We start from the raw sequence: 15,180 nt of genomic DNA on the forward strand, positions 1-15,180 counted from the left end.
ACACCATTGGAGGTTGCTCAGTCTAATGTTAGCATGGCTTACACCATCATTTTAATTCCAGCTGCTCCCAAGTATTCCAGATCTGAAAGTACATTCCTTGTTTCAGAGTACTTCCAATGATTTCCCCCTAAAATGCACTCTAATATACTGCATAATTTTACTAGATTATTTGCTTGTTAGGTGTTGCTCCATAAACAGACGAGTTAGGTTACATTGCATCCGGATAATCAGCTTTAATGAATGGGTGATGTTTAATTCACTCAGTCCCAGAAACATTGACGGAAATGACCACAAACACATAACGTACTACTTAATATTTCCATTTCTCAACTTTCCTAAATCTTTGACACAATAAAATTTATTGCTTGCCTGCCTAACAAATTACTGCCTAGCTGGCATTTCTCATCTTCCGGTGCCAGTGAAAGGAAACAATGAGACCTACTTAATATAAGAAGGGCCTGCTAGATCAGGCCAGAGGTCTATCTAGTCCAGCATCCTGTTCCCACAGAGGCCACCTAGATGCCCTTGGGAAGGCCACAACTAGGACCAACAGTACTCAGCCCTCCTGTGGTTCCCAGCAACTAGTATTAAGTACCTGGATGTAAGGCTTGTATCTGACGTCTTCTCAGTGTGCATGCCTATAGCACAGGCATGCCCAAACTGCGGCCCTCCAGATGTTTTGGCCTACAACTCCGATGATCCCTTGCTAACAGGACCAGTGGCTGGGGAAGATGGGAATTGTACAGTGGTACCTCGGTTTATGAACACAATTGGTTCCGGAAGTCTGTTCATATACTGAAGCGTTCGTAAACCGAGGTGTTCATAAACCGAGGTTCCACTGTAGTCCAAAACATCTGGAGGGCCGAAGTTTGGGGATGCCTGCTATAGCACTTTCATTGTAAACTGCTAAGATATATATATATATATATATATATATATATATATATATATATATATATATAACACATTTGATCTTCATATCATTTCTCATTGTAAAGGTACAAGGTAGCTCTACATTGCTTCCTAAAAAATTGGTAATGGAAGCCTCCACCCTCAGGGGTATTTATTCTAGAATTAGAACAATTTTATTCCATGATACGGTCCTTTTGCTTGCTTCCCCTGCCTCAAATGAGAAAAAAGCTAAGGAGTAGTCATTTAAAAGTGATTATTCCTAAGCTATCCTGGTTTCCTAATGGTCACTTAAGCATCAACTCACACTAAAAAGGTATTAAAGAGCCATTACTCTCACACACAGGACACACATGGTTTCAAGCTGGAGTGGGGCTCTGATCTTACTCCTGAGGGATAGCTCAGTCGGTAGAGCATGAGACTTAATTTCAGGGTTGTGAGGTCAAGCCCCACATTAGGTGAAAGAATCCTGCATTGCAGGGGGGCTGGACTAGTTGATCCTCATGGTCCCTCCCAGTTCTGTGATTCAAGCAAGCCTCAAGGCCCAAGGCTTTCAACGGCTACGTGTTGAGCATTGTTTTCAGTAAAGGCACTCCTGTTCGTAGTCACTTGCTTGTGCATATGCCACAGGGGTTTCGTGCAGCCAGGAACTGTGCCTCATTGGGCATCATGATCACATGAAGCCCCTATAAAATACAAGCAGCTACCGTATTTGTGCATGGGGTGTTTCCTTGCAGAAAACTGTGCTCAACATGCAGACATTGAGAGGTTGTGTTGTGTTATGTTATGGTTTATTTGTAGACTGCTTTGGGGGCAACCCCCACCCCCACCCCATAAAAAACCCAGTGACTATCAGATTAATACAGGAGACTGCTACAGTAAAAGTACAATCAATCCAATCAATCCAAACAATCTAAAATAGTAAAATCACAAAAATACCCACTAGACACCCTGGGTGTGTGTTTGTGAGCTGCATTCACGCTTTTACCACAGATGTAGCTCTCTACCAGTCTATCACTTGGAATATAAATTAACTCACCTCTCTCCCCAACTGCTCCAAACCAAAGGGAGTGTCCTCTTTCTTGTCACACCCCAAAGGGGTTCTCTTTCTCTTCATGGCTGCCCCACTGCTGAAAACCTGCTGCCAACAACCCATTGAAGGCAGCCTCCAAACAGGCTTCAGTCACCCTTGCTAACCAGCTACAGCTGTGGCAAATTTCTTGCTCTTCACCATCAGCTGGCCAAAGCTGCTGCTCCCTTACCAGATGGAGCAGAAAAGGTTTGGGGAGGCTAAGACTGGTATCTACCTCCCAGCCAGGAACACAACTTTAGGTTTCAAGCTGCCCTCTTCCAGTTTGAAACCATGAGTACTCTGCATGCAAGACACATCCTTTGGAGTGTCTCTGAAGTCACTGGCACAGCCATTCTCATAGTTCAACAAGCCACTTTTAAAACTGAACAGTCACTTGCCTGTGGCCAGTGAGGACCGTTGCAAAGAAAGCTGAATTCACCTCCAGTATATGCCATTTCTTTGGATCACAACCTGAAGAGTCACGGAAGTGAACCAATAAGCTGAAGACACTAAAACGGCTTACTCAGCGCTGTCTTTGTGACTCTTTATTGCATCCATTGTAGCATACAAAAGGCATATTTCATATAAAGTACTTTTTAAAAACACGACAATTACTTTCAACTCCCGCAGCTTAATATAGTGTAGCGATTGAGCTTCTGCATCAGGATTTGGGATGAAAGCATTCAAAGAGAAGCAAGGGGAAAGGCAGAACTGGAACAGTAAGGACATTGTTGAAATGACAAAAAGCTTATTACCAACGAACTGTATGCGATTTGCAAGCTTTAACATGCCCCCTGGTGGCACACCCACATAGCCTGTAATTTTATTTTATTTTGTCTGATGGAGAAGCACAATTTATGTAAAAGCAACAGGACTGATCATTTCTGGTTTCAGTGCTTTACAAAGTGTTCCGATTGACTTGATTACTACAATAGCATTCCCTTGCAGTTATTGTAGCATATAGGCATTCAGGGACACACTGCCTTCAGTTAAGACCACATTTGTGTCTTCCTTAAATACAGACGTGCTAGATGGTGTATAAAAATAATTCAAGGAACAGGGTCATCTCTCTCCCACACCCAAAGGATAAGAAGATATTACAGAAACAGAAAGTGTGAAAAATGAGGTATTAAAATCCTCTTTCCAATTAGGAAAAAAAATAGTCATAATTTATTCTTCTGTTCCAATACGTAAATATACCTCTTTAGAGACAATCTTAATATACCGCTCTCCTTGAATTTTAGAAAAAAATATTTAATTTGTACTGCCAACATTCTTGCTCAGAGGCCAGCACCATTGAGTTCAATGGGACTTACTCCTGGGTAAATGGGCCTAAGACTACAGCTGCATTTATTTCTATATGTAGACTCTGACGTTATTTCAAGTACTTGGTTCTGACTCCATCTCTCTGCATTTCCTTTGTTTTTCTTCCCCTTTGTGCATTCAAAAATATCACCCTTCTTTCTGTGTATTATCTGATCTTAGATTGTGAGCTTCAGGGCAGGAAAACAAGTTTTAAATTTTATTGGATGCTACCACACAATCGTAGGCACTTTAAAAATAAAATATGAGAGGATGAGGATGATAGCAATTATGTAAGGCACTTAATTTAGGGATGAATCTTTTGCCTTAAAACAGGTTCCTGTGCCATAGATGAAGCCCAGAAAATCGAGGTGTATGCAGAACAAAATGAACTCTTTTTAAAAATGTACTGATTCATCAAACAACTTCTTTCTTGAAGACAGTTATTGTCCTAAGGGACAGAAACACATAATTAAAGGAGATTATAGCTATTAAGAGTCCTCATACATTCAGAGGAAATGAGGCAAAAATGAAAAATATCAGGAACACAATTACACATAGGTTGTATTCATAAATCCTTTAACTAAAGGAAATCATCATGCAGGCTTAATGAATGTTGTCCATTTCCGTTTCCATTTTAAATAAATCAGGTATTGTTTACATCAATCCGGAAAACAAACAGCTTGCGATGTCAACGTAAACGAAATCCACAACACAATGCAAGCAAAAGCTAGCACTTCCTATGTGATGGAAGACCTATACAACACTATCTCCGTAAACTACCCTACATGGGCAGAAAAGATACATGCTAGGAAGAATGGCAGGGGGCAACCACATGACACTGGCAATAACAGATAAAGTGGACTGAGACGACTGCAACAGAGAAGTCTGGCTTCATAGTTAAGCTTAGATCTCCATATTTTGGGTCAGAGGGGGCATTTGTTTCATTTACTGCTCATTTTGAATGTCTGAAGCGTTGTGCTCTGCATAGCTGCCCAGTTTTCCCTTTTCTCGCGAGGAAGCCTATTCAGCATAAGGGAAAATCCCTGTAAAAAAGGGATAACTTGGCAGCTATGGTGCTCTGTCGTCCAGATTTCTTTGCGATTTATGATGATCCGCTTACAAATCACAGTGTAGGGACCATTAAGATATCCTGCTGAAAAAGCAACTGCATTTTAAAAATGCCTATAATAATTTCTTTAAAAGTTAATTTATCCATCTTCAAGGTCCGCAATGCCCTATGGCAGGCATCCCCAAACTGCGGCCCTCCAGATGTTTTGGCCTACAACTCCCATGATCCCTAGCTAACAGGACCAGTGGTTGGGGAAGATGGGAATTGTAGTCCAAAACATCTGGAGGACCGAAGTTTGGGGATGCCTGCCCTATGGCTAAATGGGTAGGAATTCTTTGGGGGAGCGCTTTTGTGAAAGATTGAAGAGTGGTAAGAACCAGTGAAAATGGTCTGACATTTAACTCAAAGGTCATGAATGCGAAACGGAATTGAGTTTACCCTGAAACCAGACATATGCCACTCAAACAGCTGCCAAACAAGTGTCATTAACGTGTCTACTCCAGAGCTTTCCAAACTTTTCATTTTGGAGACACGCTTTTTAGACATGCACCATTTTGCGACACGGTATTTCAGTTTTACTAGCAAACCGGAGGTTAAACCCTTTTCTAGCCCCAGGAGGAGTATGGGGAGTATTCACAGGCCACACCTACACACTGCAGCCGACAGTTTGGAAAGCTCTGGTCTATTCAATTGCACTGGGTTTTAGTGTTTTATAGCCAATCAAATGGTAGAGGATGGAAATTGATATATTTGTAGATACTTAAGTGGCTAGAGAGTTGGACTAGGACCAGGGAGACCAGGGTTCAAACCCTGACTCAAATATAAAGGTCACTAGATGACTTTGTGCCCAACTAAATTAGAGTAGGCCCACTGAAATTAATAGATCTAAATTAGACACACCCATTTATTCCAATGGGTTTACCCTGAGTATAACCTAGCTAGCTGAATTCAACTCAGTACGCTTTGTTAAAATCTACAAATAGGCAATTCTACCCTGTCAGGTTTTTTTAATCATGCTCATTGGCCAAAAGTTTAAATATGGAAGTTATAAAGGGGGGGCATGAAGAGACTACCCATCACCACATGTACCTTATCACACCACAGTCTTTGAATGTTGTGGGTTTGTTAACACAGTTTTTGGGGTCTGAAGTTTTGACACCTGGGGAGCACCACATTGGCTACCCCCACTCATGCAAACGATTTTCTGGGAGGAGGAGATTGATTCCAGTTCCTTCCTCCTTTCTTCAACTGATCTTCACTTTTATTACTCCCAAACTGGTAACCCCAACAACCTCTTTAGCAAAGCAGATGCTCATTGCAACAAACAGGAATGGCATCTCTTGAGTCTGCAAGTCATACCAAATATTGTTTAATCAGCAACATAAGTAAATTTCAGATGCACTGCTGACTTCTTATAGCCTGTTCTATCAGACATGGATACAGAAATTGATAAAAGGATTGCTATGAAAATTAGGTTCCTAATCCAATTAAAAGCATATGTTCACATTTACAACTGTGTACTTTACAATTTTAATAAAACAAAGAACCTAAGTATGAGTGAGAGCAACAGTGCTGGATATACAACCAAAATGGCAGTAGTAGGGACAGTTCAGTGTTTTGAAGATTTTAAAAAAGCATTTTTAATGAGATTTTTTAATATATATAGAAATGGAATTCTAGAATTTTGCAATGAACACAAATAGGCATTACAAATACAAAAAAGTGGGATGTACATCAAGGTACAACATCAACCTGCTGCTTTATATAATCACTTTGGTAATTTGACCACAAACCTAACCTTGGCTTCAATTCCAATATTTTCCCGAGTAACCATTTAATTACAAAAAACCAAACCTCCATGTTTCTTGGTATTTAAAGACTACTACACATTCTTTAAAGCAAAAAATTAAAAATTGCAGTGACTCTCTAAAGCTACAGTGCATAGGTTTACGTTAGATGGCTTTGTATGTCATATAGTACAGATTATATAAAGTCCACAAGACAGAATAAACTGGTTTTTGCTATTGGATTCACTGGGACAGAAACAGGCTTAATTCCAAGCACCATAGTTCAACTGTGTTCTGGAACAGAGTAGCATGCAACTGCACATTTTAGCCTCCCATTTGTGGAACTTACACATATTTCCCCATAGCTTTGATACATGTCAGCACCCAAGTGACTTCAAATATTCTCCCTAAGAGGAAACTACAAAGCCCTACAGGAAAAATTGTGTTCAGACCATTTATGTACTTCACACCATGCACACTTCTCCGAATGCAAGGAAGGGATCATGATAGCAAAATAAAACAAAGGGCCTTGTTATATTCTGCCAGACCCTTGGCAGAAAGGTGAAAAAAATGGTATTTTCTTTTAAGATAAGCCAGTGTATTCATTCATATAAAGTGCCTCCATTTTCAAAGGCATATCAACACCAAGCTGCAGGGGCATACAATCTCAAGAATTGACACCTCAGCTTCTGAAGAGCAACATTCGCTCTGCACACGTCTGCCCCACTAGAGTTGCATATTGTTGAACACTTTCTTCATCGCTTGGCCCCTTCCTCCTTCTCTTGTACACACTGTAACGCATGGCTGTTCTCTTATGCAGAATCCGAACCTGACCCAATTCCTTCACATTCCCTTCATCAACTGTAAGAAAAGAAATACGGGCGTATTAACGCAGCGGCCAGATGAACAGGAAGCATTTGTTGACAAATGAAGTAATATCAAAATGCACAAGACCTTACATTTAGGTACTGATATGGTGATACAAGACAACAGCGTTGTTTTTAGAAAGCGTATCATTAGGTGAAAATTTAAAGGAACCGACCAAGTTCCACTTGAAGATGAAAGAGGTGTGTGGATTTTGGTTGCTCTTCAGAAATCAAGAATGAATGTCATCAGTTGTGTTATCACACTAGGATTCCTACAAAATACACCTCAGGTTCCTCTGCCTATCTAGGTTTTGTGCATGTACAAGAATCCAGGTATCAGAGAGACTCTATTTGTTCACTGCTCCTACCAAGCAGCAGGCAAACTATGTTAGATTTAAATGGCAGCTGGAAATTAAAATCAGTTTTTATATGCAAGTCATCCAAAATCACTTTTGTTTTTGTTTTTAATTTGCCATGTTTGGTATCTGGGTGAGATGGTTTGGGGAAGAATATATGGCTGCTACAATACTACATGATCTTTGTGAATTCGTTCAAAACTACAATAGAAAAGATTTATTGTTATAAGCTTACGGTACACAGGAAGACCTGAGAGTCATAAAAATGTCTACTCTAAATGCATTACATGAAAAATAAGCTCACCTGAGTGTTGTCTACATGCTGTTTCCAGGACACATAAAAACTTAACATTTAAAGCCAGTATTATTTTAACGTTGGTTGAAAACCTACACTAGGGTCACAGCATTTTAACTGAAGTAACTCTCTTACCCCCTCCAGAAAGGAACTAATTCTGTTCCAGATCCAGGTAGGTAGCTGTGTTGGTCTGACACAGTCCAAATAAAAAATAAATAAATAAAAATTGTCTAGTAGCACCTTAGAGACCAACTAAGTTTGTTCTGGGTATAAGCTTTCGTGTGCAAACACACTTCTCCAGATACACTGAAATAGAAGTCACCAGACCCTTATATATAGTGGGAGGGTGGGGTAGGGTGGGGTTTTTCCTCAGAAGGGTAGTAGGAGATGGGTGATTGACTCAATGGGTATGGTAAATCTGTTGATGACTGCAATTAGTCCTACAGGAAAAAGCAAAGGATAGTGTGCAGATGACCAAAAAAGGCTTTAGCGCGTGTAATGAGACAATTCTTGCTCAAGCTAAATTTCAGAGAATGATCAAGTAGCTCACGTATGTAAAAGTTACCACGCAATAATTTTCCTGGAAATGGCTGCATTATTGTGTAGTAAAAGTTCTGACATTAGCACAAAGCTGCATTTGTCAGTATGAAGAGTTCAGATTTTAAAAAATGCTGACATCACCTACTCCTTCAACAACACCTGAAGATAGTTTCTGCTTATGATCATTTTCACCCTAACTGCTTCAGTGTTGATATCTATATGTTAAACACTGCATCACTGACCAATATCTATTCATTTTGTCTAGAACCACCATGCTGCAATTCACTTCTTCATTAATAATGGCTGGCACTTGTTTCACATACAACTGCAGTCGCAAATGCTGATTTGTCTTGTTCATAGCTTTCTGAAATCCATTAAGCCTTCTGAAGTATAGCCAATATTTCTCCAGTGCTCTGTCAGGGTTTTACTTTTTTTTGTTCTTCTGCTTCCGGTTCTACACTCTCATTGGTGACATTTGCAAAGGAAAACACGTTCAGGTTCAGCTCCAGATTAGGACATAAACATAAAGCGAGTTTTTAACTTCTTAAAAGGAAACGGAAGACTTATATTTACAACACCTTTAGGCAAAATATTAGTTGTAACCTGAACAGTTCTGGCGCCAACCTGCATCTTTAAACAAACACCCACACGGAGACTTTATTTCAGGACTGCTCATTACTTTTAAATCTAATTCGTTTTATTGAACACTGAAACCTGATACTGGAGGGACATTCCTTTCTGCCTTACATTGCATATTTCCTGAAGTGGATGTTGCCGTACATCCACCTTGTTTTACTTGCCTACGTTCTCCATGGCTGGCTTCAGTTCTGTGCCACTAGTTGAACATGGAAGGTATGCACACATTTCCTTCTCGAAGCAAGATATAAATCATGTGCTGGAATGAGAACCATCTTAGCTATAGTATAAATAAACATAATAAGCATCATAAACTATCAAACCAAGATTTTTCCTTTGCCAGCCAAATCGCAGTTTTGTCTCTATTCGGATTCTGGGCATAATTCTGCAAATAAATGAAGCCTCTAAAATCTTCTGCACAGTTTTTTTTTGTGATTGACCTTTGACAGGTAGGCAGGACCTGTCGTAATGATGTCAGGTGATTGACACCTGTTAAAAGTTCAAAGACACGTTTTCGGTGCCAATGAGCTGATCAGGCACTGGAAGCAAGCCTTCAAAGGAGCTCCCTGTTAACTGCTGATTGGCAATTATTTACTGATTGGCAATTATAGGCAGTCTGTTTGGAGAAAGTGGGTTAGATTCAAACTGAAATGCTCCAAATGGAACATTTTTTCCCCATCTGCAGACATTCTGAAATGGAAACATATCTCAACTTAAATGGATACTTTAACTGAACTTAAGTGCTATCACTTACAGCACACTGGATTTTTATCACACTTTGTGTGTTAATTGCTTACTATTGGCAGGATGTACGTGTTATCAACAACTGTTTTTTGTGCATGGCCATTACTGGCACTGGAGTGGATGGTGCACAAAAGCTGAAGCCAAAATAAAGGCTATATGTGTTGTTTTTTAAGGTGCCACAAGACACTATTGTTTCTTCATGATGTTGAATGTTAAGCACCGGTCCCAGCTCACTTGCTATTTTATGGCTTTTTGGTTGGTCCTAAAAGTTAAAATATGTTTTTCATGTGTGTGTGTGTGTGTGTGTGTGTGTGTGTGTGTCACACACACACACACACCACACACACACACACGTGTTTTAACAAATCCAGTTCAGTACTTAAAAGGGTAAGTAATAAATTGATTAGGAATCTTTGAGATAGTTTTCTAGCTCCAGTCTTTTATGATTCTACTCCACATAAATGTAAATTTAGGAATAAACTGTGTGATCAAAACTCTGCAATAAAAAACTACTTATCAAAGTATGATTTATGCTGTCTGTCAAAAAGAGCCTTTACAGTGTAGCTTTTAGACAACACTAAAGCAATCTCAGATACCCTTTGTAAAAACTTAAAAGATGTAAGTAAGTACCTCTGTCACCACAACAGCACAAGTAATTTACTCAGTTTGAAGCTGGCTATTGTTCCAGTGCCAAAAGTCAATCACAGGAGAAAAGCATTCACTTTATTCATTTTAACCCTTAAAAGCAGGATGGCTTTGACTGGATTAAAGAAAGCATAAAAACCAAACAGGATCTGCTGCTGTTTAAAGAAGGCAAAATATGACATATGAGCAAGATACGTCTTTCAACTGAACAAGATTTAAACCAACATTTCTATTCTATTTTACCAGGATCAATATTAAAAATTTGCATCTCCTGCTCTTCTAAGAAAACACACACGAGGCATGATAGTAAATATATAATGAAATATTTTATAATACATGTCATACTGTAAGAACTAGTTGCCAATCAAAGATATGTCACCATTTTGAAAGTGATCTCACAACTGATGTGGAGAGAGGTCTGCTACATGTGTACTATTCCAAAGACATGGCCCCGCTTCCTTCTGCAGCTGCATATAAGTTATTGTTCTCAGTTGGCAAATGTATTACACTGTATTTCAGATAAACATATGAGAAGAGGCTGTTCTCCAAAATAGTAAGATTTAATTTTTGAAACCAAAAGGCTTCCGGTTCCGATATAACAATACGAAGTAGAAGAAAGGATGTGACTGAATTCAAGCCTAAATAGCCTTTGCTATTAGGCTATTTGCTATTAGATTGGCCAAATGAACACTCATTATATTATGCAATTACTTTCTCCTAGGAAGCTTTCTTGACTCAGGACAGAATACAGAAACTCTGGGATGTTCCTGCTTTAGCAGAATCCAGAAACTGTGGCATGTTCCTGCTCCGACGGCCTAAGAAGCTTTCCTGCAACCTTACAGTGGATTTAGCTCTACAAAGTCAAGCTTACAATACCTCTTTATTTTCTCTTCCTATTCTTTTAGCTGCCCAGGTTCCCTGATCTGTAGTGACTTTGTATTGTTACTGCAAATTAAACCTGTGCCTGGGAAGCCAAGAACAATTGCTTGATAAAGAACTTTGACTTCCCATCCCCATTACTTTTGAGTTGGGCATATTTGCTCTGGCTTTCCCAGCCAGGGATGGCTGAAGCTATTTTGCTACTGTTGTCAGAAATTGCTGGTGGGAAGTCTGTAGCTTGGTCGGGCCCTCTCCTTAACCATGTCCTTGGCAAATCAATGTTAACTTGTTGTTGTTGTTGTTGTTGTTGTTGTTGTTGTTGTTGTTGTTGTTGTTGTTTAGTCGTTTAGTCGTGTCTGACTCTTCGTGACCCCATGGACCATAGCACACCAGGCACTCGTGTCTTCCACTGCCTCCTGCAGTTTGGTCAAACTCATGTTCGTAGCTTCGAGAACACTGTCCAACCATCTCGTCCTCTGTCGTCCCCTTCTCCTAGTGCCCTCAATCTTTCCCAACATCAGGGTCTTTTCCTGGGAGTCTTCTCTTCTCATGAGGTGGCCAAAGTATTGAAGCCTCAGCTTCAGGATCTGTCCTTCCAGTGAGCACTCAGGGCTGATTTCCTTCAGAATGGATAGGTTTGATCTTCTAGCAGTCCATGGGACTCTCAAGAGTCTCCTCCAGCACCATAATTCAAAAGCATCCATTCTTCGGCGATCAGCCTTCTCTATGGTTAATGTTAACTAACTACCCCTATTGTCAGGGGGACTCCTTACAGGGACCCTCCCCCTGTCATCCTGACTAGCACTTCGCCCAGTGACAGCGCTAGCAGCGGGTCAGGAGGAGGGAATGAGGAATGGAGCGGGGTGGAGAGAGGGCTCTCAGACGCGTCGGAGCCAAGGCACCGACCCAGCTGGCCAGAGAGGCAAGGGCAGAGCAGCACAGTGAGGTGCCGGAGCCTCTGCAATGCTCCAGCCAGAGGACGGGAGAAGGAACGCAGCCCTTTCCGGCGCCTGAATTGAGGCGCGCGCCCACACGCAGGGCTAGGGGGAGGCGCTTTTTGGTGCCCAGGCTTTTATGCTGGCCAATGAGCCGGAAGCAGCCATTGCCGGGTTCTGAATCGGACTAGGCAGTCATGTTTTCTGATATCTCTGCACTGTAAATAGTATGCACAATAAAACTCTGAAAGACAGAGCGGACTGGAGCGTCTTTACTCGAGAGTAGCCGCAACAATCTGCTGACACCAATAAAAGACACAAATGCACCACAGCAAGTGCCCAGAAGTCGTTCTTCTGTCAGCAGAGGGCTAGCCTGCTACAAAGTCTCAAGCTGTTCTTCCCTATCCTCCAACCCCACAATGCAGCATCCCATAAGACTGTGTCATAACTATTAAACCCTTTAGCACCGTGAACCTTTCTCTTCAGAAAACCACTCAGTTTCATCCTCTGCCACTCTCTCTTTCAAGGTGTAGAAATTAATTTTGTATCATTCAAGTTGTTTCCAGACAGAGTCCCAGAATTTTATCTCCCTCACGTTTGATTTCATGGCCTTTAAGACCAAATCACTCTCTCCTTGCCCTTACAAAATTTTTAAAAGCAATAGGGCTTCCATGCTCCCTACTGCTGCTGGATTCAATTATGCTGTGGTCAGTGGTGCTTAGTGGTTTGTCATAAGTTCTATGGGCAGTTTTTACTACTAATATAAGCAGTGGGCCTTTCATCCATGCACTCCAAAATAGGCTCGCCAAGGAAAGGGAAGTTAGATCTGAAAAAAATACCAAGAGCACTTAAAAATCATGTATTTAAAAGGGGGAATCAAGTACATATTGATAAATCAAATCACTCTGGTTCAGAATGTTATAGCTGGTCTATAATTAATGCAACCATACAAACAAACCAATGCTGCACTCAGCCAAACATAGAAATAAATAGCAGACCTTTCCCAAAACATAATCTGCATCACCGGGACACTTCTAACATTCTATACTTCTACAAGAATACTTTAGAATTATCCCCAAGCAGGCATAAACGTTAGACGTATTAGGTTGAAATCAGTCATCTTTCATCCCAGTGGAATGTACAGCTCTGTAATTTTAAAGTGATCTTTAGACCTTTCCACTGTTGCTTCCCCAGAAATGATTTTGGAGCGATTCCTGAGAAAGCATACACATTGAAGACATTACACTGATGTTTATTTGCATGTGATATTTTTCCAAGATAGATCTAGAAAGAGGAGCTGCTAGGAATTTGAGATCTTATTAAGTTACAACCACCTTACACCCCTCACCACCACCCAAATTTCATTTATAGGAGAGCAGATTTTAGCAGGATTTAACATTTGTGCTTGGAGAACAAACAGGTTCAGATAATGGCGTTCTCTTCTCTCTAGTAAATGCAGCATAACTAGAATTGTTTAACAAGGTCAGTGATTCAAAATTTCATCCACCTATTAGCATTTCCCTTCTCATGCTAGAAGTGGAGTTGACAAATTTGTTTGGATACAGCTCATTAGCACTATCTCTACTGTTTAAACATACTTTATGATCAAGGATCATGCTGGATTATGAACTTCAGTTGCCTTCAAGTGTTTATAAAGTTAATTAAAAACAGATGCAAGTTCCAAAATGTAATAAACTGAAGCAGTTGCTGGGAATAATCAATGCAGTTTACCCCTTCCCCTCTGAAAAGTGTGGAGCAAGAATCTTACAAACTCAGCCATGGTAACTATGGGAAAATAAATGTATTTAATAGCTTTTGTTTCTTTAATCAAAGGCTTGCTCTCCCCACCCACTCCTTACAAGGAAACTGCTAATACAGTGGTACCTCGGGTTAGAAATGCTTCAGGTTGCAAAAGCTTCAGGTTACAGACTCCGCTAACCCAGAAATAGTACCTCAGGTTAAGAACTTTGCTCTGGCAGCGCGGCGGCAGCAGGAGGCCCCATTAACTAAAGTGGTGCTTCAGGTTAAGAACAGTTTCAGGTTAAGAACGGACCTCCAGAACGAATTAAGTTCTTAACCAGAGGTACCACTGTATGTACGGTACTAAAGTTATGTGTGTAAAATATCTTCAGTATCAGAAAAAAAGTTCTTACTTAGAACTTTAGTCACTAGTGTTACTATCAGACTGCATTAAAAACAGGGATGCTTTGCTGCTAACTTAACAAGTTGTTTAGTTGTGTCCGACTCTTTGTGACCCCATGGACCAGAGCACACCAGGCACTCCTGTCTTCCACTGCCTCTCACAGTTTGGTCAAACTCATGTTCGTAGCTTCGAGAACACTGTCCAACCATCTCGTCCTCTGCCGTCCCCTTCTCCTTGTGCCCTCAATCTTTCCCAACATCAGGGTCTTTTCCAGGGAGTCTTCTCTCCTCATGAGTTGGCCGAAATATTGGAGCCTCAGCTTCAGGATCTGTCCTTCCAGTGAGCACTCAGGGCTGATTTCCTTCAGAATGAATAGGTTTGATCTTCTTGCAGTCCATGGGACTCTCAAGAGTCTCCTCCAGCACCATAATCCAAAACAGGGTGGATAAAAATCAATGATTTTATTAAAAAAAATAAAAAAATCGGATTTTTTTTATTTAAATCAGATTTTTTTTATTTAAATCGATTTTTTTTTATTTAAATCGGATTTTTTAAAATAAAATGCTTTTTGAGGAAAATATATTACCATCCAAAGGTTGTTCCATCATGAAATAAAGATTAGTTTTTTAATTATGTAGAATAAGGTTGTATATGTTTAATTTTTTGGGTAAATAAATTCCATTAATCCATTCACAATGTCATGCTCTTCCAGAGGTTTTTGTAAGATTATTGGGCAGTTTCTCTGCCTACAAGATATTATCACAGATGCTTGGTTTACTTTTGCAGTTCTCAAAACTGAATTTGACTCAACAGAGATCACATGCCTCTTCTTCACAGCAAAAATGTTATAACACGAACAGAGTTGAGAAAAAGACCTTAATCCTATTGTTCTACGAATTTTATTGGTAGGAATCAGCCACTATAAATTTTCTATTTTGGGAACTTGCATAGAAAGAATGGTCCATCTACATGACACAAAGGAATCTGAAACACCCAACT

General features: G+C 40.2%; 1 protein-coding gene across 6 annotated transcripts in view; it reads right to left on the bottom strand.

The window, feature by feature from the left end:
- Positions 1 to 1,018: 1,018 nt before the first annotated feature.
- Positions 1,019 to 15,180, bottom strand: part of ATE1 (arginyltransferase 1) — an 85,725-nt gene continuing 71,563 nt past the window's right edge. For 3 of the 6 annotated variants that reach the window (XM_035137432.2, XM_035137431.2, XM_035137421.2), the window contains exon 12: positions 1,021 to 7,003. In XM_035137432.2, coding sequence (XP_034993323.2) covers positions 6,825 to 7,003 — 179 coding nt within the window. In that variant the 3' untranslated portion in view covers positions 1,021 to 6,824. Of the gene's footprint in view, positions 7,004 to 15,180 lie in introns of all 6 variants that reach the window. The other 3 variants (XM_035137427.2, XM_060274793.1, XM_035137422.2) reach the window with 2 other exon arrangements.

This window comes from Zootoca vivipara, chromosome 5 (assembly GCF_963506605.1).
Source record: "Zootoca vivipara chromosome 5, rZooViv1.1, whole genome shotgun sequence".
Lineage (NCBI taxonomy): Eukaryota > Metazoa > Chordata > Lepidosauria > Squamata > Lacertidae > Zootoca > Zootoca vivipara.